This window comes from Oryctolagus cuniculus, chromosome 3 (genome assembly GCF_051225735.1).
Source record: "Oryctolagus cuniculus isolate XC-2025 breed Fujian yellow rabbit chromosome 3, ASM5122573v1, whole genome shotgun sequence".
Classification (NCBI taxonomy): Eukaryota; Metazoa; Chordata; class Mammalia; order Lagomorpha; family Leporidae; genus Oryctolagus; species Oryctolagus cuniculus.
Genome location: NC_142869.1, coordinates 128,201,706 through 128,226,120, shown reverse-complemented (window position 1 = coordinate 128,226,120; position 24,415 = coordinate 128,201,706). Strand labels below are relative to the sequence as shown.

At 44.7% G+C, this 24,415-nt stretch overlaps 1 protein-coding gene across 2 annotated transcripts; it reads right to left on the bottom strand.

The window, feature by feature from the left end:
- Positions 1-5: 5 nt before the first annotated feature.
- On the bottom strand, positions 6-24,258 carry NIFK (nucleolar protein interacting with the FHA domain of MKI67). Of its 2 annotated transcripts, XM_008251084.5 has the most exons (8): positions 24,070-24,258; positions 12,313-12,986; positions 11,568-11,705; positions 4,656-4,764; positions 4,299-4,510; positions 1,709-1,768; positions 1,485-1,592; positions 6-840 (listed from the first exon to the last, which is right to left on the bottom strand). In XM_008251084.5, the coding sequence occupies exons 2-8, from the start codon at positions 12,415-12,417 to the stop codon at positions 652-654; spliced, it is 921 nt and encodes a 306-aa protein (XP_008249306.1). In that variant the 5' UTR covers positions 12,418-12,986; positions 24,070-24,258; the 3' UTR covers positions 6-651. The 2 variants fall into 2 exon arrangements, with proteins under 2 accessions (XP_008249306.1, XP_089185488.1); XM_089329362.1 differs by lacking the exons at positions 4,299-4,510; positions 4,656-4,764; positions 24,070-24,258 and having other exon boundaries at positions 12,313-12,526.
- Between the last annotated feature and the right edge of the window lie 157 nt (positions 24,259-24,415).

The following is a 24,415-nucleotide window of genomic DNA, read 5'->3' as shown; positions in this document are numbered from 1 at the left end:
AAACCTTTTCTTTTTTTAAAAAATATTTATTTACTTATTTGAAAGAAAGTTACAGAGGGTTACAGAGAGTTACAGAGAGAGAGAGAGAGAGAGAGGTGTCTTCCATCTGCTGGTTCACTCCCCAGATTGCCACAGTGGCCAGAGCTGTGCTGATCCGAAGCCAGGAGCTTCCTCTGGGTCTCCCACGTGGGTGCAGGGCCCAAGGACCTGGGTCATCTTCTACTGCTTTCCTAGGCCATAGCAGAGAACTGGATTGGAAGTGGAATAGCCGGGGCTCGAACCGGTGCCCATATGGAATGCCAGCACTTCAGGCTAGGCATTACCTGCTGCACCACAGCGCCAGCCCCCTAGTACTTAAACTTAATGATGACCAGTTTTTATGTAGGCAGAATAACTAAGGAGAGCTATGAAAGCTAAAAAGAAAACAAGACTATGACAAGGACACTATGAAGCCAACCACTGCAACACTGTGCCTTAGCAAGGGCAGACAAGCCAAAATCACTGATTGGTTTCCTGAGTGATGCAATCAAATAGCTTGTTTTTCTCTGAAAAATCCCATCAATGGTTGCATTCCGTAGTATCACAGTAATACTCAGAGTCATAAAATCATCACATTTTCCAGAAGATATATTATACAAAATACACTCAGAATCATGGATTGCTTTTTCTTCGTCTTTTCTTCCCTGAACGTGCAGTTGTTTGAGTCTCTTGTGTTTCTTCTTTTACATCAGATACAGGCTGTTTGAAAACTATTTCATCATCTTTCTCATCATCTTTCATTTCAGCTGCTTCAGATTTTCGTCTCTCCAAATATGATGGTGTACAAACTGGTGTGGGGCCCTGGAACCAACAAGTGGAAATTTGTAATACACAAATGTGGAGTGACTTCAGGAATGACTTCACCCCAGACAATCATATCCCCTCGATTTTCTTTCTTTCTTTTTTTTTGACAGGCAGAGTGGACAGTGAGAGAGAGACAGAGAGAAAGGTCTTCCTTTTAGTTCACCCTCCAATGGCTGCCACAGCTGGTGCGCTGCAGCCGGCGCACCGCGCTGATCCGAAGCCAGGAGCCAGGTGCTTCCTCCTGGTCTCCCATGCGGGTGCAGGGCCCAAGCACTTGGGCCATCCTCCAATGCACTCCCGGGCCATAGCAGAGAGCTGGACTGGAAGAGGGGCAACTGGGACAGAATCCGGACCCGTCTGGGACTAGAACCCGGTGTGCCGGCGCCGCAAGGCAGAGAATTAGCCTACTGAGCCACGGCGCCGGCCTCCCCTCAATTTTCACAAAGCTGTGCCCTGTTATTTTAGGCCTGCTTCTATTTTTGGTGATGTAACAGCAGATAAAGTTGCCAAGTCACCACTAAAGTCCTACCAAAATATCACAAGGTTAAATTGGAAACCTAACAAAAGGACAGTAGCAGAAATTGCTTCTCTTCCCCAAACAGTTTTTACCATGGTGCCCAGAATATTGAAGACAACTTTACCTGGCTATCCACAGTCTTCTCAGGAGTGTTAGCAGTACCTGAAGTCTTTTTTTTCTTCTTCTTAGGTATGCCAGAAGTTTTCTTCTTCTTTGAAGGTACATTTACCACCTTCAAATAAATTTTAAGACTTTAGCAATCTATACATTTACCAACTATGTGAATATACATTTTTAATTCTTTTTCTATTATCTGCCATATAATTCAAAAATTTTTAAAAAATTTACCTGGCCATTTGTAGATTTCTGAAGATCAGTGCTTCCAACATTTTTCCCTTTCTGTAAAATCTACAATAAACACAGAAATTAACAACAAGGAATCTCTTTTTTTTTTTTTTTTTTTAAGACTTATTTATTTGAAAGGCAGAGATATAAACAGAGAAAGAGAAATATTTTCCGCCCACTGGTTCAATCCTGAAACGGCCACAGTGGCCAGGACTGGGCCAGGCCAAAGCCAGGAGCAAGTTTCTTCTGGGTCTCCCAGATGGATGCAGGGGCCCAAGCACTTGGGCCATTTTCTGCTGCTTTCCCAGGCCATAGCAGGGAGGTGGATCAGAAGTAGAGCAGCTGGGACTCCAATAGGTGCCCATGTGGGATGCCGGCACTGCAGGCAGTAGCTTAACCCTCTATACCACAGTGCTGGCCCCTCGTCGTTTTACTTTTTATACATAACCCATGTATTATTAGGGAATCTTCCTTAACTGACAGAGCATTTCAATTTAAAAGCAAAACCCACAAACATAGTGAATACAGTGGTAGAACTGTAAGATGGGTCTAACTGAAGGACTGGCAGAAGCCAGAGGTTGGAGGGAAGCCAAGACCTGGAGCTGGAGGACGACAATCCCAACTTCAGGAAAGCAGGAAGAATGTGAGAGCTCAACCTACGTGTATCACGGTGGCAATGAAGCCAGTTTGCTTTTCCACTAAATAATAAGCAGGGTGCAGGGGGAAAAATGCTTGTCTGTTTCCAAGCTTCACTGTCCCAGCTGCCAAATGCAAGGAGATGACATGATGTTCTAGTATGTTAATGACCATGTTTAGCATTTGGACAAAGAATTGAGAATCAGGAATGAGGCCACAGGAGGATAACTCCATCTTCTAATTTCTGGATAAGGCTTTGAGACTTAATAAACTTGGGAATAGGTACCATTTCTTACCAACTACTTTAAAAAGAAAATTAATTTTATTTGAAAGGCAGAGTGACAGAGGAAGACAGAGGAGGGAGAGACAGAGATTTTCCATTTGCTGGTTCACTCCCTCAATGGCTTTAACAGCCAGAGCTGGGCCAGGCTGCAGACAGGAGCCAGGAACTCCATCTGGGTCCCCAACATGGGTGGTGGGAGCCCAAGTACTTGGGCCATCTTTGCTGCTTTTCCAGGCACATTAGCAGGAAGCTGGATGAGAAGCAGAGTGGATGGGGCTGATGCTACAGTACAGTCTGCTGGTATAACACACCTGTCCCCTACCTAGCTTTTTGGAAATAATGTGACAGGATCCAAGGAAGACTTCAAGATTTAGTCAAGAAAAGAAATAAGACCCTCACTTATCCCGGCCACACTCTAATGACCTGCATTCTTGTTTTATAGTAAAAGACAAACATGTCTCCTTTCTATGTCAGGGGGAGCAAAGATACAATAAGGTCTCCTAGTCTTACTTCCTCATAAGCACAGAACTTAGAAATGGATGAACACCTGTGCTAATGTAATCCAAAAAACTGATACGTATTTGCTATTTCTGATACATTCTTTAGGACTATTTCTAGCTTGAAAGAACACAAAACAAAACTTTAGAATGCCAGAAAAAGGAAGATCAATTTACAATCTTACTTACTAATAATTATTGACAGGATCAGAGTGTACTAAACCAAACATCAATTCTGGTAATATCATCTTTAAATGGTAAACTCAGAGCACAATGATTTTTAATTAGAGAACGGCTCAATTTCAATAACTTGCCCACAAGGGGCAAGTGTTATGGTATAGTGAGTTAAGACACACATAGCAGAATGCTGGTTTGAGTTCAGGCTACTCTGCATTTATAATCTAGCTTCTTCCTAATATGCCTGGGAGGCAGCAGACAATGGCCAGAATACTTGGGTTCCTACTGCCCAGGTGGAGACATGGACAGAATTCCGGGCTACTGGTTTCGACCTGGCCTGCTCTGGCTGTTACAGGTATTTGGAAAATGAACCACTGGGTAGAAGATATATACCTGTCAATCTGCCTCTTGAAAAAAAAAATTTTTTTTAAGATTTATGTATTTGATCTGCAGAGTTACAAAGAGGCAGAGGCGGTGGCGGTGGTGGCAAGGGGGAGAGGGGGCTGTTCCAGCCACTGGTTCATTCCCCAAATGGCTACAACAGCCGAAGCTAGGCCTATCCGAAGCCAGGAGCTTCTTCCGGGTCTCCCATGTGGGTACAAGGGCCCAAGCACTTGGGCCATCCTCTGCTGTCTTCCCAAGCACATCAGCAGGAAGCTGGATTGGAAGTGGAGCAGCCAGGACTCAAACCAGTGCCCATATGGGATGCCGGCACCACTGGCAGTGGCTTTACCTAGTACGCCCCATAGATTAATCTTAACAAAAAATCAGATCAGGAAAGTTATGCAAACAGATAATCCCCTTAAAGAGTTTCTTCTGTATGACTGAAACAACTTCTAGAAAAATCTAAATGCTATGTCCCCAAAATCAGTGAAATTCTAGTATATACACTGATTAGATACTTTGTAAATAATCACAGATGTAATACATGTTACAACTATTGAGGTAAAGTCCACCCACAAGAAAAGTCACACAAAAAATTTTAGAAAGGAATATTTACCAATGAGGGAAAATCATAATCAATTCCTTTTTTAGCTAATTTCTTTCTGAGTAGTTTTTCTTTCTTTTTAAATCGCTCCTCCATCCGTAGCTTTTGTAGAAGTGTCCGATTCCGATTATACCGTTTCACTGCTGGATGTGATGGCTGATGAAATGGAACATTCCATGCTTTAAAAAGTTCCTTATGTACTTTTTCAGGTGGCATAAAATGACCTATTTTTAAAAAGCTAAACGTCAGGCAAGTGGCAGAGAAAGGATTTTCATGTTACATTTAGAATTTCCTCAATACTATTCCTCACATCACAATCAAGATGATGCAACTAATCTATCAGAATATGGATCAGCTAAGATTACTTACACACCAAGAGCCTTTCACCAAAAAGGTAGTTGTTCATTGTATCAGCAACTATCTTGGCAACATCCTCAGACTCAAACTCCACAAAGGCATAGCCTCTGCTATTTCCAGTCTGTAATGGAAAACCCACCACAAAAAGTAAAATTAAACTCTAACACAACAGCAAATTCCTAAAATGCTATTAATTTAAATAGTGCATATAAGCTCCTTATCAATTGTTACAACACCTTTAATTCCAACCTCAACTCATACATCCTGGGGACTGTTAAGGGAAAAGAAAAGATCCAAGATAATCTGAACAGGCAGCTGACTTTCCAGTTATTCCTGGGATTTGGGTTATACTCAAATACATTACATATCTGATCATTATGGCTGGAAAATATTTAATAGCAACATCCACTGTATAAAGGAAATCTGGTAGTCCCTCACACTCCTTTATGCATTATCTTTTTTTTTTTTTTAAAGATTTAAAAGGCAGAGTGACAAAGAGAGAGAGTTAGGAAGAGAATGCGATCTTTCATCAAGTTCACTCCCTAAATGCTCCCAACAGCTGGGGCAGGATGAGGCAGAAATTAGAGGCTAAGAACTCTATCTGGGTCTCCTACACTGATGGCAGGGGTCCAAGCACTTGGGCCATCATCCATTGTCTTACCAGGTACCTTCAGCAGAGCTGGAATTGTAGGAACTGGGACTCAAATGAGCACTGATATGGGATGCAGGCATCCCAAGCAGAAGTTTAACCTGTTGTGCCACAATACCCGCCCCTCATTATCTACTCCAATAGCAGTCAGATTTAGTTATATACTCAGGATCCAGTATGATGCTTCACAAAAAAAGCTGGTAGTACAATCCCATTTCACGCATGAGAAGTGAAAATAAACTAACTCCTCCATGTCACCAGGCCAATAAAAAACCCTGCTCAGTAGTGGTTAAGGTCCTGCTTAGAACACCTGCATCACATACTGAGTGTCTGGGTTCCAGTGCTGGTTCCAGTTCCCATTATGGCTTCCTGCTGGTACACACCCTGGAAGGCAGCAAGTTATGGCTCAAATAACTGGGTCCTCACCATCCACAGGGGAAAACCAGACTGAGTTCTAGGCTCCAGGCTTCAGCCTGAAGGCATCTGGGGAGTGAAGTAGCAGGTAGAAGATCTCCTTCTGTCTCTGTCTCTCTGCCTCAAATAAAACAGCCATCACCAAACACTGCTCATTTTTGTGTTTATCACCTTCACAGCCAGGGATTAAGGAACAGTGACAACATTCTCTGAAGTGGCCTGTGTTCCTAACCTACACACCGCATCATAAACTGGATCTTTTTAAAAAAAAATCTATCCCATTTGAACTCTATGGTTCAGGTTTGGATCCTGGCTCTAACACTTTGTAAAACTGGAATTACAGGGGCTGGTGTTATGGTATAGAGGGTGAAGTGAGCTGGCATCCCATATGGGTGCCAGTTTGAGTCCCAGCTGCTCCACTTCCAATCCAGCTCCCTGCTAATAGCCTGCGGAAGCAGTGAAGGACAGCCCAAGTGCCAGGGCCCCACACCTATAAGAGACTCAGAAGAAACTCCTGGCTCCTGGCTTCAGCTTGGTCCAGCCCTGGCTGCTACAAACATTTAGGGAGTGAACCAGTGGATGGAAGACTTCCTTCTCTGTAATTCTAATAATTAAAATAAATCTTAACACTTATACACACACACAAATGATAAAAACCATTACTCTAACAGTGTTGCTATGAAGATGTGAAATAATCCATGAGCACTCTACAAGATGTCTGTCATATTTACTCAATGTTAACAATATTCTGCAGTCTTTGCATTACATGTATTTATGGATATGGATCAATACTGGCAATGTGATTCTGGAGATAAAGAATGAGTTACAAGTGACACTGCAGCCAGCAGGTTGATTCCCAACACCAGCTATGTCACTGTCGAGCAATACTTGCACAACTGAGTCTAATGCACCAGGAAGATACTGGTGAAAACTGAAACACCTGAAAAATGCATTTACAATCCCTACTTCAAAAGAAAAGGCAAAGCTGGTGTGGTGGGAGACACTATAACATCCTTTTCCATATACCACCACTGTAGAATAATAAAACCTCTGAAGAGCTACTTGAAAACACATCCTGCATTACAAAAAAAAAAAAAAACAAACAACAACAACAAAAAAACACCCCAAAAGACAAACCAAACCAAACCAAACCAAAACAATCCTGTCCATTTCCCAACAACACTAGAATATAATAAATGGCAAACAGTCAAAACTAAGGTGGAGCAGGAAGGCCTAAACGCCTTTTAAAAAAAAAAAAAAGGTCCAGTAAAATAAAAAAGTATGTGGGTTTGTTCAGAGAGTGTTGAAACTCACAAGTCAGGATGTTAACAACGGGTGAGGGGTATTGATTAAAATATCCTATTTCCCTAGATTTGAATTCAAAATACAAGTCAGGGAGGACAATGACTATACTGTTAACATGGAAAACATTGTAAGATAATGTCCCACAAAAAGCAGAAAGCGTGAACAGTAAGAAATGATTACAACAGGAACTCCAGTGATCGACAAATGATACTCAAACACCCTGAGAATAAGGCAGATACAGAAACCATGACCATTCTATGTGCAGTGATTCTAAGGCTATGCTGTAAAACAGTATTTTTCAAAATCAGAGTGACTAACAGTGGGTAGTAAAATCAATTTACTAAGTCAGAAAGGTAGTTAAAAGAAAACAGGATGCAGGGGCCGGCACTGTAGTATATTGGGTAAAGGTGCCGCCTGCAGAGCCAGCATCTCATATGGGTACGGGTCTGGCTGCTCCACTTCCTATCCAGCTTTCTGCTATGGCCTGGGAAAGCAGAAGATGACCCATGTCCTTGGGCCCCTGCACCTGCATAGGAGACCTTGAAGAAGCTCCTGACTCCTGGCTTCAGACTGGCTAGGCTCCAGCCATTGTGGCCATTTGGGGAGTGAAGCAGTGAACGGAAGACCTCTCTCTCTCTGCCGCTCCTTCACTCTCTGTGACTTTCAAAATATATCTTAAAAAAAAAAAAAAAAAAGATACAAAAAAAAATCATTGTATTGCACGAAAAAAGACAAGGCTTAGCCACTGTCTTACACAAATTTGTTATGTTTACATACATGTGTATGTGCTGGCCTGTGCTACAGAACTTCTTATTGTGGAACAAAGTTAGAAACACAGTTCTAAAAAATCTGCTTACATTCACACAAAGAATGTTCACAGCAGGGTGGATAAACTTCATTCCAGAAAGGTAATAGAGTGACAACAAATGAATATATAGTTACAAGGAAAATACTCAGAACAGATTATTGAAGGAAAAAATTCAGTTGCAGAATGATAGATGTATCATATAGTTAACGTAGTTTAAAAACAACCCTATATAGTAATATAGATAAATGAACATGTACCAAAGACTTAAAAAGATATGTAGCAATGAAAAACACCTCGTTTGTGAACAGTAATTTCCTGGATATGCGGAGAAATGTGACGAGTGAAGGTCTTACCCTCCCAACAAAGAAAAGCCCAGGTCCAGGCTTCACTGCTGAATTTTACCAGACATTTAAAGAACTCCAATTCTTCTCAAGTTATTAAAACAACTGAAAGGGAGGGAATCCTCCCAAATTCTTTCAATGAAGCCAGCATCACCTTAATTCACAGACCCGGAAAAGACACAATACAGAGAGAACTACAGACCAGTTTCCCTGATGAACATAGATGCAAAAATCCTCAACAAAATTCTAGCCATTCGAATCCAACAACACATCAGAAAGATCATACACCTAGACCAAGTGGGATTTATCCCTGATATGCAGGGATGGTTCAACATTTGCAAATCAATGTGACACATCACTTAACAAACTGCAGAACAAAAATCATGATTATCTCAATAGATGCAGAGAAAACATTTGATAAAATACAGCACTCTTTCATGATGAAACCCCAAGCAAACTTGGCATAGAAGTAACATTCCTTAACACAATCAAAGCAATTTATGACAAACCCATGGCCAGCGTCCTATTGAATGGGGAAAAGTTGGAAGCATTCCCACTGAGATCAGGAACCAATGATGCCCACTCTCACCATTGCTAGTCAAGATAGTCCTGGAAGTTTTAGCCAGAGCCAATAGGCAAGAAAAAGAAATCAAAGGGATTCAGATGCAGATGATGTGGTTCTACATATAGGGGATCCGAAAGACTCCACTAAGACTATTGGAACTCACAGAAGAGTTTGGTAAAGTAGCAGGATATAACATCAATACACAAAAATCAGCAGTTTTTGTATATACAGACAATGCCATGGATGAGAAAGAACTTCTAAGATCAACCTCATTCACAATAGCTACCAAAAAAATCAAATACCTTGGAATAAATGTAAGCAAGGATGTCAAAGATCTCTACAATGAGAATTACAATACGTTAAAGATACAAAAAAATGGCCGGCGCCGCGGCTCACTAGGCTAATCCTCTGCCTAGCGGCGCCGGCACACCGGGTTCTAGTCCCGGTCGGGGCGCCGGATTCTGTCCCGGTTGCCCCTCTTCCAGGCCAGCCCTCTGCTGTGGCCAGGGAGTGCAGTGGAGGATGGCCCAGGTGCTTGGGCCCTGCACCCCATGGGAGACCAGGAAAAAGCACCTGGCTCCTGGCTCCTGCCATCGGATCAGCGCGGTGCGCCGGCCGCAGCGCGCCGGCCGCGGCGGCCATTGGAGGGTGAACCAACGGCAAAAGGAAGACCTTTCTCTCTGTCTCTCTCTCTCTCACTGTCCACTCTGCCTGTCAAAAAAAAAAAAAAAAAAAAAAAAAAAAAAGATACAAAAAAATGAAGAAATATTCCATGTTTATGTATTAGAAGAATCAATATCATCAAAATGTCCATTCTTCCAAAAGCAATTTACAGATTCAACGTGATACCAATCAAAATACCAAAGACATTTTTCTCAGACCTAGAAAAAATGATGCTGAAATTAATTTGGAAATACAGGAGACCTTTAATAGCTAAAGCAATCTTATACAACAAAAACAAAGGCAGAGGCATCACAATACCAGATTTCAAGACATACTACAAGGCAGTTACAATCAAAACAGCTTGGTACTGGTACAAAAACAAAGGGATAGACAAATGAACAGAACAGAAACACCAAAATCAATCCAAGCATCTACAACCAGCTTATATTTGACCAAGGAGCTAAAAGCAATCTCTGGAGCAAGGACAGTCTCTTCAACAAATGGTGATGGGAAAACTGGATTTCGACATGCAGAAGGATGAAGCAAAACCCCTACTTCACACCTTACACAAAAAACCATTCAATATGGATTAAAGATCTAAATCTACAACCTGATACCATCAAATTAAAGAACACTGGGGAAACCCTGCAAGACACTGGCACAGGCAAAGAGTTCATGGAAAAGACACCCTGAGGCACAGGCAATCAAAGCCAAAATTCACAAATGAAATTACATCAAATTGAGAAGCTTCTGTATTGCCAAAGAAACACTCAGGGAAGTGAAGAGGCAACCGAAAGAATGGGAGAAATTATTTGCAAACTATGCAACTGATAAAAAGGATTAATAACCACAATCTACAAAGAGATCAAAAAACTCCACCACAACAAACCAACCAACCCAGTTAAGAAATGGGCAAAAGACATTTTTCAAAAGAGGAAATCCAAATGGCCAACAGACACAAGAAAAAATGTTCAGGATCATTAGCTGTCAGGGAAATGCAAATCAAAACCACAATGAAGATTCACCTCACCCCAATTAGAATGCCTTTCACACAGAAATCAACAAACAACAAGTGCTGGTGAGTATATAGGAAAAAAGGTGTCCTAGTCCACTGTTGGTAGGAATGTAAACTAGTAAAACCACTATGGACAACAATTTGGAAACACCTCAGAAATCTGAATATAGATGTACCACATGACCCAGCCATCCCACTCCTGGGAATTTACCCAAGGGAAATGAAATGAGCAAATAAGAGTTATTTGTACCACCATGTTTACTGCAGCTCAATTCACAATAGCTAAGGCATGGAATCAACCCCAATGCCCATCAACTGAAGACTGGATAAAGAAATTATGGATATGTACTCTATGTAATACTACACAGTGGTCCGTATGAAAAAAAGAAAAAAAATCTGGTCATTTGTAAATTAGTGCAATAAGCCAGTCCCAAAGGGACAACTACCATATGTTCTCCCTGATCTGTGATACTTCATGGGACATTTTTTCCCCCTCTTCTTCATATTACTTGTTGAACTCTATGTTAATCATATGTGTATAAAGTCAACTAAAAATAGAAAAAGAAAAAAGAAAAACAAAAAAGGTCTTCAAGGAGCCTAAACTCTCCTTATGGTCAAGACAAGAAAGATCTGAAACAAGAATATCATCAAGCTGGCACTTGATACAGCTGAGAGGTAGACAGCTGGGTAGTCAGTAAAATTTCTTCTAGGAGACTCCAAAATGCCTAAGGAAGCAGCTTAATCTCTAACTGAACACTCATAGGAAGCTGATGCTACTTTACCCACATTTTGCAGATTACAAAACTGCAGCATGAGTATGCTAGCTCCAGAGTCCTTTGCCTTCACTATAAATCTTGGCTATTACTGATGTCTCTAACAGAGGCTAAAACAAGTGTGAATCTGGTTCTCAAACTGAAGTTCATTTACCCCTGGTAAATGAACATGATTCATTTGCCAGGACTGCCAATTTAACTTGTGAACTTGGGGCAAGTACTTCTGGTACACAAACATTTAAAATTCTAATTTTGCTCTAGAGGCTGTTTGTTTCAAAACCTCAGCCAGCCCCCTTTCCAGAGGGAAGTCTAAGGAGCAGAATGCGAGCACTTTGCATAAAACTGTCAAGGATGACGCGTTCGGAAGACACAACAGGGGATTCTGACTTACCCTTTTGCTTCTGGACAGTCGGAATCTTGTAACAGTGCCAAACTGGGAGAAATACTCTTGAATCTGGGTTTCATAGAGTGTTGGAGGTAGGTGGCCCACATAGATTACTCCAGGAGTAAGGGTTTCTTGCTTTTTTTTCTGAAGACATACAAACCCGATAAATCCTCTTTAATAAGACAATTGCATGGCAACAAAACTTGCAAAACCCCTAGCGCTGGGTCCAAGAGCATACTGTTTCCGCTTAATCGTAGGCTTCTCCCCACAAGGACAGCGGCCAAGCAGCCCACGTGGGCCAGCGTAGATAAGCAAGGACACGAGAACTTTGCACACCGGCACCCTTCAACTTGCAGGCAGATCGCCGGCTACCTGCGTCTAATCCGACAGTTCTTGAGACGCCCACCGACCCTCAGCGTCATCGCCCCCGTACCTTCCCTAAGCAACACTTTTAAGTTTCCCACATTGGATTTAATGCTGAAGACCCAAGAAAACACAAATTCAACGTCAGGGGACCTAGCTGGTGAGCAATGTCTCCCAAGAACCCCCAAATCCCTGGGGCCCCCCATCAGCACCAGCAAATCGGAAGCAATGGCGCTAACTGGGTCCCTAAGCGGCCCGGTAGCGCTGTTCCCTGGCTCGGTCTCCGCCTCCTCGCGCGTCGCCACGTGAAGACCTGGAACCCACGCCTACAGCACCGAACTTTCCGCCTCGGATCCCTCCTCTCCCAGAGGAGGCAGAGGTCGCTCACCTGGGTGACGCGCTTGCGGACTTGCTCCACCTCCTTTCGAAACTGTGCGTCTTTCTCCGGGTTGAGAGACAGAATGGGGGCCGCGGGTCTGGAGAAGTCCGCCATGCCGGAGGTGCGCAGGCTGACCCACGCGGCGCTCCCGGAAATGCCGAGCCTTCGGTGCGGAAGTAAGGCGGAAGGGGCGTGGTGAGAGCTGGGCAAAGGTCGCGGCGCGGGGGCGTGCCCGTGGGGGCGTGGCCTTGGGCGCAAAGGGGCCCCTGCGCCGTTGCTGCTTTCTTGACCATCTCAGCCTGTTTTCTCTTTCTTTTCTTTTCTTTTCTTTTCTTTTCTTTTCTTTTCTTTTCTTTTCTTTTCTTTTCTTTTCTTTTCTTTTCTTTTCTTTTCTTTCCTTTTCTTTTCTTTTCTTTTCTTTTCTCTTTTCTTTTCTTTCTTTCTTTCTTTTCTTTTCTTTTCTTTTCAAGATTTATTTATTTGAGTTACACACAGAGAGATGGAGAGGCAGAGAGAGAGGGAGAGAGAGGTCTTCCATCCGCTGGCTCACTCTCCAATTGGCCGCAACAAATGGAGCTGTGCTGATCTGAAGCCAGGAGCCAGGAACTTCTTCCAGGTCTCACTCACAGGTGCAGGGGCCCAAACTTTTGGGCCATCTTCTGCTTTCCCAGGCCGTAACAGAGCTAGATCAGAAGTGGAGCAGCTGGGACTTGAACCAGCGCCCATATGGGATGCCAGTACTGCAGTCGGGGCTTTACCCGGGCCTCTCCACAGCGCCGCCTCCCGCTCAGACTTTTTTCTATCAACCCGGGTATCTGAGGGGTCCGTGGGCGGAGGCCCTGCAGAATACGCCCCTGGGCCTTCCAGCCCAGCTGCACCCCCAGTCCCCCCCCCCCCTGCTCCGTGGCCCGCGCAGCTCCTCCTTTTCCGGGGGTAGGGCATGCATCCTGGTACCCTCTTCCTCTGGCCCCTAACCCCTTTCAGGCAGGGGAGAAGGAAATTCTCGAGTGACCTGAGAGAAGTATCTAGAACCTTAAAAATAAGGCCTATTGGGCAGGTTGGTTAGCTTGGTCTTGCGGACAAGACCCCCACGTCTCGCCTCAGAGTGCCTGGTTTCAGTACTGGCCTCTGTTCCAGACTACATCTTCCTGCTAAAGGAGACCCTGGGAGGCAGGGGGACTGGCTCATTTGAACCGATTCTATCCACCTGCGTGGGAGACCGGGATTGGTTTCCTGGCCCAAAGTTGCAGTTCAAGCCTGGGGTGGGATGGAGGAATTGCAGGCATCTGGGGGAATGAATCAGCATATGTGAGGGAACTCTCTGTCTCACAAGTAGACAAAAACAGGATCTATGAAGGAAAAGGATCTTGCTTGTATTCCATATTGGAGTGTTGAGTCCTCCATACTGTGTTTCCTAACCAGCTCCCTGCTAATGCACCTAAGGAAGGCAGATGATGGCCCAAGGGTTTGGATCCCTGCCACCCACATGGGAGACACAGATGGAGTTTGGGGGTCCTGGCTTTGACCTGGAACAGTCTTGTCTGTTGTGGGCATTTTGGGGGAATGGATCAGCAGGTGGAGGAGCTCTTACCTTTCACATCAATCAATAAATTAATCTTAAGTCCAAAAGGAAAGGATCATAAACCCTGATAAGAGCGTTCATCACAAAAACCAACCAAAAAAGCCAATAATAAGGGACTGGGTTAATAAACCTTGCATGCCTGTTTGATGAGTAAAATCACATCAATGTTTCCATTTAAAAATTTACTTTAAAAATATAAAATAAGGCAAAAATACCTTTTTTATGGGGCAAGGACTATTTATTTTAGGTATAAAACCTTTTTAAAAATATTTATTCAAGAGGTAGAGTTACAGAGAGAAGGAGAGACAGAGAGAAACGTCTTCCATCCGCTGGTTCACTCCCCAAATGGCCATAATGGTTGGAACTGGGCTGATCTAAAGCCAGGAGCCAGGGGCTTCTTCCAGGCTCCCACTCAGGTTGCAAGGCCCAAGCACTTGGGCCATCTTCTACTGCTTTCCCAGGCCAAAGCAGAGAACCGGATTGGAAGTGGAGCAACCGGGATTTGAACTGGCACCCATATGGGATGCCGGCACTGCAGGTGGCAGCTTTCCCCGCTACGCCACATTGCTGGCCCCAAATCAATATATTTTTAAAGAAGTATTTATACAGAGCAATGGAGAGAGAAAAAGAAATCGACTGATCCTCCATCCACTCACTGGTTTACTCCTCAAATGGCTACAACAGCCAGGAGGTCTGGGCCAGGCTGAAGCAAGAAGCCAGGAACTCCAGTATTTGGCAGGGGCCCAAACATACTGCTTTCCTAGATGTATTAGCAGGGAGCTGGTTTGGAAGTGGGGCATCTGGGAAATTAAGCCAGCACTTATACAGGATGCAGCAGCTTTACTCCCTGCACCACAAAGTCAGCCCCAGGAAATTAACTTGTAAATAAACAGAACCTTAAGCGTTACAATTTTACTGCGCTTCTGTTTGAGCAATTATATAAGGATGTTAGCAATAAAACTAAATGAGAGAAAATTCGAAGTTGCTTTAGAAGACCCCAAATAACTATTTCCAGATCATTAGGTAAGACTTGCTAAATAGCAATAAAAAATCACATGTTCACTATGTAGAAATCACATAGGAACAATTTACTATGAAATTAATCTTTCTATAATATAAATTTATAAAGCACTATCTTAAGAGTGATAATCTAATGCTCTATTTGAACTGTTATGTAATCACTTAAAAAAAGCAATAGGATCAAATGAGAAAAAGATTATTTCAGAACATAAAAAATTATTGCAGTGTTTCTGGATTATTTTAATGAAATTGCTAACAACTTCAAAAATACTGTAATTACACTACCTACAAATAAAATGGAAGCAATGAACTTGTAAGATTCACATATAAACAATCTATCTTATGCATTATAATTTTGATCCATTGTATAAGACTTAACTAATAGCAACAAAACTAAGAAAAAAAAAGAATCATTTTAGCAGAAAGAGAAAAATTTATCCTGTTGTGGTTTTGGATCTTCTGGACCCATGGATGCTTCAAAAAGTTTGTGGAAAAGTAGAATTAAAAGATATATTTATTTTGGTGTAAAAAGTTTTTGAAACCCTTGCATAGTTTTCTCAATGCACATTTTCCATGAACTTTTTATTTTTATTTATTTTTATTTTTTGACAGGCAGAGTGGACAGTGAGAGAGAGACACAGAGAGAAAGGTCTTTCTTTGCCGTTGGTTCACCCTCCAATGGCTGCTGCGGCCGGCGCGCTGCGGCCGGCGCACCGCGCTGATCCGATGGCAGGAGCCAGGAGCCAGGTGCTTCTTCCTGGTCTCCCATGGGGTGCAGGGGCCAAGCACCTGGGCCATCCTCCACTGCACTCCCTGGCCACAGCAGAGAGCTGGCCTGGAAGAGGGGCAACCGGGACAGAATCCAGCGCCCCAACCGGGACTAGAACCCGGTGTGCCGGCGCCGCTAGGCGGAGGATTAGCCTAGTGAGCCGCGGTGCCAGCCCTTTTTCCATGAACTTTTGAGGCCCTTCAATCATGGTGGATGGAAGGGTGACTCAACTGATATCAATGGGTTGTGTGGACAGAAGACAGCGTCCAGCATTGTAAGCAGGCACATTTCTCATTGCCAGTAGAGAGTAGGGTGGGCCTGTGGAGACCCTCAGTGGATAGAGTTCTGTCTCACTTTCCAGAGGTGGGGGGAAGGGCAGAGGGGAAGAACCTCTGACAGGACAGCGCAGAGAATTGGGCTGGTCAGTGGCATCTATTAGGCTGGGAAAAAAGAGGTAGCCTAAGAAAAAGTCTCATATGCTGGCCAGTGTAGAGTTCCAGGACATACTGTGTCTTGTTTTATGGTGATCCTAGCCTGTCAGGACAGACAGACCCTGCTGCTGTGAACCTGACCTCAGACTGAGGGCATTTGGTCCATGTGGAGCCCTGGGCCCTGGATCCTGCGGCCCTCAGACTGGGTACTCCCCTTCTGTGGGGGTGTCTGGTAACCCAGGGGACTCTCAGGGTGTTTTCCTGGGCCTCTTCCCAATGTCCCATATAAAACATCCAGGACATAACAACACTTACATTTATGTTCTTGAACAATTTTCTTGTCTGACCTGTGCATTTTCCGTTCATTTAAAAAATTTTAAGAAGATTTATTTATTTAGTTAAAAGGAAGAGTTCAGAGAGAGAGAGTTTTTTTTAAAGGATCATTTATTTATTTATTTGAAAGGCAGAGTTACAAAGAGGCAGGGGCCGAAAGAGGGAAGACTTTCAGCTGCTGGTCCACTCCCCAAATGGCTGCAATAGCCAGAGCTGGGCCAATCTGAAACCAGGAGCAAGGAGCCTCCCCTGGGTCTCCCACATGGATGCAGGGGCCCAAGGACTTGGGCCATCTTAACTGTTTTCCAGGCCACAGCAGAGAACTGGATGGGAAGTGGAACGGCCAATACTGGATCATACCACAGTGCCAGCTCCTTATTTAATTATTTGAAAGTCAGAATCAGGGTAGGGGTTGAGGGGAAGAGAGAGAGATCTTCTATCTGCTGCTTTACTCACCAGATGGCCAAAATGGCTAGCACCGGGTAAGGCCAAAGCCAGGATCCTGGGCTGGCGCCGCGGCTCAATAGGCTAATCCTCCACCTAGCAGCGCCGGCACACCGGGTTCTAGTCCCGGTCGGGGCGCCGGATTCTGTTCTGGTTGCCCCTTTTCCAGGCCAGCTCTCTGCTGTGGCCTGGGAGTGCAGTGGAGGATGGCCCAAGTGCTTGGGCCCTGCACCCTATGGGAGACCAGGAGAAGCACCTGGCTCCTGCCATTGGATCAGCGCGGTGCACCGGCCGCAGCATGCCGCCTGCAGCAGCCATTGGACGGTGAACCAACGGCAAAAGAAGACCTTTCTCTCTGTCTCTCTCACTGTCCACTCTGCCTGTAAAAAAAACCAAAAAACAAACAAACAAACAAAGCAAGGATCCTGGAACTCCATCTGGGTCTATCATGTGGGTGGCAGGACCCCAAGCACCTGGGCCATCTGCCACTGCATTCCCAGGAGTATTAGCAGGGAGCTGGACCAGAAGTGGAGCAGCTGGGACTTGAACCAGCATTTATATGGGATGCCTGCATCGTAGGTGGTAGCTTAACCCGTCATGCTACAGTGCTGGCCCCTATCCCAAGCTTTGCTTTCATGGGAAATAAGCTTGCTTTGATCATAGTCAGTGATTCACCCCAGTTTTTCTGGAGGTGTCCAGATCTTTATGTACGTGGCTGGTCTTTGTATCAGCTTTGCAACAGTTCTTCTACATCTTCATGGGGAAGTTTGCTCTAAACTGGACATTTGGTGAAAAATGTTTCCTTTTTTCAGTGAGGTTCAGGTAGTTGATGCTGGTCATTGCCTGTCGCTTTCTTGCTGTGACTTTGCTGATGGAAGGAGGCTTTCTCAGTTTGGACACCTTAACCATCATGTGAAAGTGCATCCTGTGCCTCACAAGCCATGGGCTTTGCTACAGCATCCAAGCACTAGGTGCAGGTGTCCAAGGACTCTGGCTGTGGTGCCAGGTGGAGACAGGAGGCTGCAAAGGCCTATACATGCCCTGTACCGAGCCCCTGGCCTGGCAGATGCTGGGGGCTGAAATCCAGCTGATGCTCTGGTCCACCACTGGTCTTATGTCTATGGGACTAGACTGGTGCCTTTTCAATTCATATCCCTCCAGCCAAAGCCTTCACTAACTCTAAGGTTAGACACAGATCTTGCAGAGCACCCAGAACCATCTAGAGTGGGGATCCTAGACGAAGCCAGCACAGTACAGCAGTAGTCCACTCTCTCTTGCTCTTCCAGTCTCTCTTTCAGCTGGCAAACTGAATAATCACTCTCCAGTACCTTGCTTGTGTTTCTGCCATCTCCATGGGAATGCACTAGGTGTACCTACTATTCCAGGAGGAAGAAGAAAGAGAAGTTGGGCCAACCAAATGCTAGCTGGGACTAGCCTACATCAGTCAAACACACACTAACCCTGACTGACAAAAGCAGCTTACATTGAGAACATCACAGTGTCTAGCTTGACCCAGCCCATCCTAGCCCTGCTGTCACCAAGAGCAGAAGAGCTACATGGTCCAGCTCAGCCAAGATCAGCCAACCCCCAGCTGGTCCACAGACTCATTATCAGCAAGATCAAGCTGTTTAGCTGGAAAAGCCAGGGTCCTCCAGGGTCCAAGGCACAGCCCCTGTAACTGTGTAGGAGCTTAAGTGGCCCAGTAGTCTTCCCTGTGGACAGTGCTGCATCCAGCACCTAAAACCCCAAAGATTCTCATTCTGAACACAGTGCCCCAGGTTACACTTATCAGATCTTCTAGGTGCTACTATGAGGGAGGACGAGTGCCAGGGCCTAGCCCAGCCAGCAAGGCTGCCCATTACACAGACAGGGATGCCAGTAGATGACAGATTAACTCCTGGAAAGTCAACAACTCTTCCTAAGTTGCCACCTTGCATGTTCAGCAACTTTCTGTTGTTACTTGCAATTTTGTCATTGTTTCCTTTACATGCTAATGGTGGTCAAGCCTGAAGCAAAACCAGGTTTTCAGAATTCTTGATATTGGGCAATTTCTGTCAAAAACAAGCCTCCTGGCAGAATTCCGCCTCAGGAACGAGATACTTCTCCCTATTCCTCCCACAAATTCCAACTAAAAACTCTGGATGTTTGCATTAAGACAACTATGAGAAGACTTTGAAAGGTGTTAAGTCAGATCAGTTTTGTTTTTTTATCTCATTTGTCTCACATGTGTAGCTGAAGAAGTCAGCAACCCTCAAATAGGGAGAGACAAGAAAAACCCCTAACAAAAGCCAGTTTTCTGTAGCTGAAGGATCAAGATATGGATTTATCCAAATCAAAAGAAAATTTTAATGATGACAATGGCTGTCCTCCAACCAGAAAAAGCTATGTTCCCTTCACAAAAGACAGCAAAGTCTGAGTGGGAGGCCCTGGCTGCCACCCTCATGAGGCTTAGTGAGTAACCCCAACACCCAGTAATGATGGTGTCACGAAACTGAGGACGTTCACTCTTGTTGCTGACAATGTCAGTTACCAGGGATGGTGATGTCAGTGGAGACCATCTGGGGACACAGAACTTCCACTATTTTTTAACAGTACTGAGGAGAGGGGCAGGTGCCGTGGTGCAGTAGGTTAATCCTCTGCCTGCTTCCTCTGGGTCTCCAATGCAGTTGCAGGGGCCCAAGGACTCGGGCCATCTTCTACTGTTTCCCAGGCTATAGCAGAGAGCTGGATTTGAAGTGGAGCAGCTGGGACTCAAACCGGTGCCTATATAGGATGTTGGCACTGCAGGCAGCAGCCTTATCCCCTATACCACAATGCCGGCCCCCTACTCCACTTCTGATCCAGCTCCCTGTTAATGTGCTGGGGAAAGCAGTGGAGGATGGCCCAAGTGCTTGTGTCCCTGCACCCACATGGGAGACCCAGAAGAAGCTCCTGGCTTCTGGCTTCAGATTAGCTTAGCTCCAGCCATTGTGGCCATTTGGGGAGTGAACCAGCGGATCGAAGACCTCTCTCTTTCTCTGTCTTTATTTGTAACTCAAATAAATAAATCTTTTTTAAAAAGTGAGCTTTTTTTTTTAAAGATTTATTTTTTACTTGAGAGTCAGAGTTACACAGAAAGATGAGAGGCAGAGAGAGAGAGAGGTCCTCCATCCGATGGTTTACTCCCCAATTGGCCGCAATGGCAGGAACTGCACCGATCGAAAGCCAGGAGCCAGAAGCTTCTTCCAGGTCTCCACGCGAGTGCAGGGACCCAAGGACTTGGGCCATCTTCCACTGCTTTCCCAGGCCACAGCAGAGAGCTGGATTGGAAGTGGAGCAGCCAGGACTTGAACCGGTGCCCATATGGGATGCTGGCGCTTCAGGCCAGGGTGTTAACCCACTGCGCCACAGCGTCAGCCCCAAAAGTGAGCTTTTTAAAAGCCTGTCCCATAGGAGTGTTCTGGAAGTTAATTCAGACAAGGTAGGGGCTGGCGCTGTGGCGCAGTAGGTTAATCCTCCACCTGCGGCGCTGGCATCCTGTATGGGCGCCGGTTCTAGACCTGGCTGCTCCTCTTCCAATCCAGCTCTCTGCTGTGGCCTAGGAAAGCAGTGGAGGATGGCCAAGTGCTTGGGCCCCTGTACCTGCATGGGAGACCAGGAAAGGTACCTGGCTCCTGGCTTCAGATTGGCACAGCTCTGGCACAGCTGCAACCATCGCGGCCATTTGGGGAGTGAACCAGCAGAAGGAAGACCTTTCTCTCTGTCTCTCCCTCTCACTGTCTGTAACTCTAACTCTCAAATAAATAAATGAAAAATCTTCAAAAAATTTCAGATAAGGTAGTGAAAGCACCTACCAACTGTTATCCTTAAATGGAAGATAGATGGTAACAGCACAATGGTCAAGAGGGAACATCCAGGTTCCGATGTTGCAGCACCTGGGGCAAGTCCATTACTGTTACCACAGTGACCTCACCGTATACCAGAGTCCCACTGCACAGGAGTACAGTGAGTATGAGACATCTGCCACAGAGAGCAAGCAGCTGCAGGTAACCACTGTGCTGATGATGAGTGTGCAGGACACACACTGACGTGCACGTGTTGGTGTCTGCAGAGAAGATGCACTGACTTCAAAGGGTTGGTGGGGTGGTGTAGCAGGTAGCAGGTTAAGCCACCACTTGGAATGCTGGGATCCCATATGGGCACTTGTTTGAGTCCTGGCTGCTCTACTTCCAATCCATCTATCTGCTAATGTGCCTGGGAAAAGCAGTGGAGGATGGCTCAAGTCCTTGGGCTCCTGCACCCACGTCGGGGGCCCAGATGGAGCTCCTCACTGCACCCATTTGAGGAGTGAATTAGTAGATGGAAAATCTGTCTCTCGTTCCCTCTCTCTGTAACTTTGCCTTTCACATATGCACATAAATCTTAAAAAAAAGAAAGGAAGAGAGGAAGAAAGGAAGGAAGGAAGAAAGGAAGGAAAAATAAAGAAAGATCAAGCTGAGAAGCTTCTGCACTGCAAAAGAAATACTCAGCAAAGTTAAGAGGCAATTGACAGAATGGGAGAAATATTTGTAAACAATGCGACTGAAAAAGAATTAATATCCAGAATCTAGGGCTGGTGCTGTGGTGCAGTAGGTTACTCCTCCGCCTGCAGTGCTGGCATCCCATAGGAGCACTGGTTCTAGTCCTGGCTGTTCCTCTTCCAATCCAGCTCTCTGCAATAGCCTGGTAAAGCAGTGGAAGATGGCCTAAGTACTGGGGCCCCTGCACCCACATGTGAGACCCAGAAGCAGCTCCATGGTTCCTGCCTTCGGATCGGCTGAGCTCCAGCCATTGTGGCCATTTGGGGAGTGAACCAGCAGATGGAAGACCTTTTTCTCTTTCTTTTCCCTCTCACTGTCTGTAACTCTACCTCTCAAATAAATAAATATAATCTTAAAAAAATACAGAATCTATAAAGAGCTCACGAAACCCAACAACAAAACAAACAATCTGGTTAAGAAATGGGCAAAGCACTTGAACAGGCATTTCTCAAAAGAGGACATTTAAATTGCCAACAGATATGAAAAAATGCTCAGGATCACTAGCCATCAGGGAAATGCAAATCAAAACCACAACAAGGTTTCACCTCACCCCAGTTAGAAAGGTTTTCATATAGAAATCAACAACAGGGGCCGGCGCTCTGACGGAGTGGGTAAAGCCACTGCCTGCAGTGCTGGTATCCATATGGGAGCCAGTTCCAGTCCCAGCTGCTCCACTTTCCAATCCAGCTCTCTGCTATGGCCTGGGAAAGAAGTACAAGAGGGCCCAACCCCTTGGGTCTCTGCACCTGTGTGGGAGACCTGTAGAAGAAGCTCCTGGCTCCTGGCTTCAGACTAGTGCAGCTCCGGCCATTGTGGTCAGTTGAGGAGGTTACCAGTGGATGGAAGCCTTCTCTCTCTCTGCCTCTCCTTCTCTGTGTAACTCTTTCAAATAAATAAGTAAATAAATAAAGCTTAAAAAAAGAAATCAACAACAAATGCTGGCAAGGATGTGGTGGGAATGTAAACTGGTCCAAGCTGGTCCTGCCACTGTGGAAGAAATGATGGAGATACCTCAGAAATCTGAATACAGATCTACCATATGATCCAGCCATCCCACTCCTGGGAATTTACCCAAACCAAAATAAATCAGCATATGAAGGGGTTATCTGTACCCCATGTTCACTGCAGCTCAATTCACAATAGCTAAGATCTGGAATCAACCCAGATGTCCATCAACTTAAGATTGGATAAAGAAATTATGGTATACATACACAATAGAATACTACTCAGCTGTGAAAAAAATGAAATCCTATCTTTGCAACAAAATGGAAACCATTATACTTAGCCAGTCCCAGAAAGACAGATATCATATATTTTCCCTGATCAGAGGTAACTAAAAGAATACCTAAAATATAATGTATTGGAGTGAAATGGACATTTTGAGATTTGGTGATTGTTTACAGCCCTTGTTCCTTCTGTTGAGGAAGTTTTTTTTTCTTTATACTATTTGTTGAACTCTTTTACTTAGTGTAGGGTTAACCTTATTATCATTAAGTAAACTGAAAGTAGATCTTTGTAAAAATTAAGAGTCAGAATGGGAGAGGGAGGAAGATAAAGGGTTGGAGTGTGGGCGGGAGAGAGGGTAGGATGTAGGAAGTATCACTATGTTCCTAATTCTGTGTATAAAAAATATATACTAAAATAAAATTGAAAAAATAAATCAAGAAACAACAAATGCTGGTAAGGATGTGGGAATAAGGTACCCTAATCCTCTATTGGTGGGAATGTAAATTAGTTCAGCCACTGTGGAAGACAGTATGAAGATACCTCGGAAATCTGAATATAGCCCTACCATATGACCAGGCATCTAAACAAAATGAAATCAGAAGATGGAAGATTTATCTGTATCCCATGTTCACTACAGCTCAAATCACAATAGATAAATATAGAATCAACCCAGATGTCCATCAACAGAAGACTGAGTAAAGAAATTATTGTGTGTGTGTGTGTGTATATACACACTATGGATTACTACTCACCTGTGAAAACAAAGATATCTTGTCATTTACAACAAAATGAATGCAACTGGAAACCATTACACTTAGTGCAATAAGCCAGTCTCAAAAAGACAGCATATATTTTCCTTGATCTGTGGTTAATACCTAAAAGGTAATCAGTAGGAGTGAAATTGGCACTCTGAGAGGCCATGACTTTGAACAGCCCTTGTCTTAACTGTTGAGGCACAGTTTTTTTTTTTTTTCTTCTTCATACTATTTGTTGAACTCTTAGTGTAGGGTAATCTTATGAGTATAAAGTTAACTGAGAATAGATCTTTGTAAATAACAAGAATGGGCATAGGACAGGGGGGAGGAAGGGTGTTGGGGTGGGTGGGAGGTATCACTATATTCCTAAATTTGTATAAATGAAATACATGAAACTTGTATTCCTTAAATACAATTTAAAGTAAAGTAAAATAAAATAAAGCAGCCCAGCAAAAAAATAAAAAAAGAGACACCCTCCAAGCGCTAGCCCAGGGGAGGGAAGGCCTCAGGTGAGGGGACGGGAAACTTGCCTCCACACAAGCTTAAAAATCTGACTAAAAAATGGGTGACAGAATTACATCAAGACGTCACTACTAATGGAAGGTTCAGAGGGCATATTTTCGTTCCCAGTCCAGCTCCTACTTACACGGCTCTAGAGTCGAAGTTGTATTTTCCCGTTGATTATTTTCAGAACATGAATACGCTATCCCCCTACTTTTACACAAAGTGTGGACTCTCCGCCTACTCTGCGCTGGCATTTCCCTGCTGTCGAAGAGCAACACCTGAGCCGACGCTAATCTCGCCCCGCCCCGCCGGCCGCCAGCCCCGCCTCCCCGCCAGCCCCGCCCCGCCGCCAGCCCCGCCCCGCCGCCAGCCCCGCCCCGCCGGCGCCAGGCCCACGTGTTCCCAGAAACCCCTTCGCGGCCTGTTTCCGGCAGTGCCTGTCTGCGGGCTCCTTAAGAGGCCCCGCCCACTCCCCCTCGGCCGCGTTT

Coding starts and splice junctions, on each gene's coding strand:
- NIFK (XM_008251084.5), bottom strand. CDS start 12,417: ATGGCGGACTTCTCCAGACCCGCGGCCCCCATTCTGTCTCTCAACCCG. Junction 11,706..12,312: donor TCCGCAAGCGCGTCACCCAG/GTGAGCGACCTC, acceptor GTATGTCTTCAG/AAAAAAAAGCAAGAAACCCT. Junction 841..1,484: donor AGAAGACTGTGGATAGCCAG/GTAAAGTTGTCT, acceptor TGTTGGTTCCAG/GGCCCCACACCAGTTTGTAC.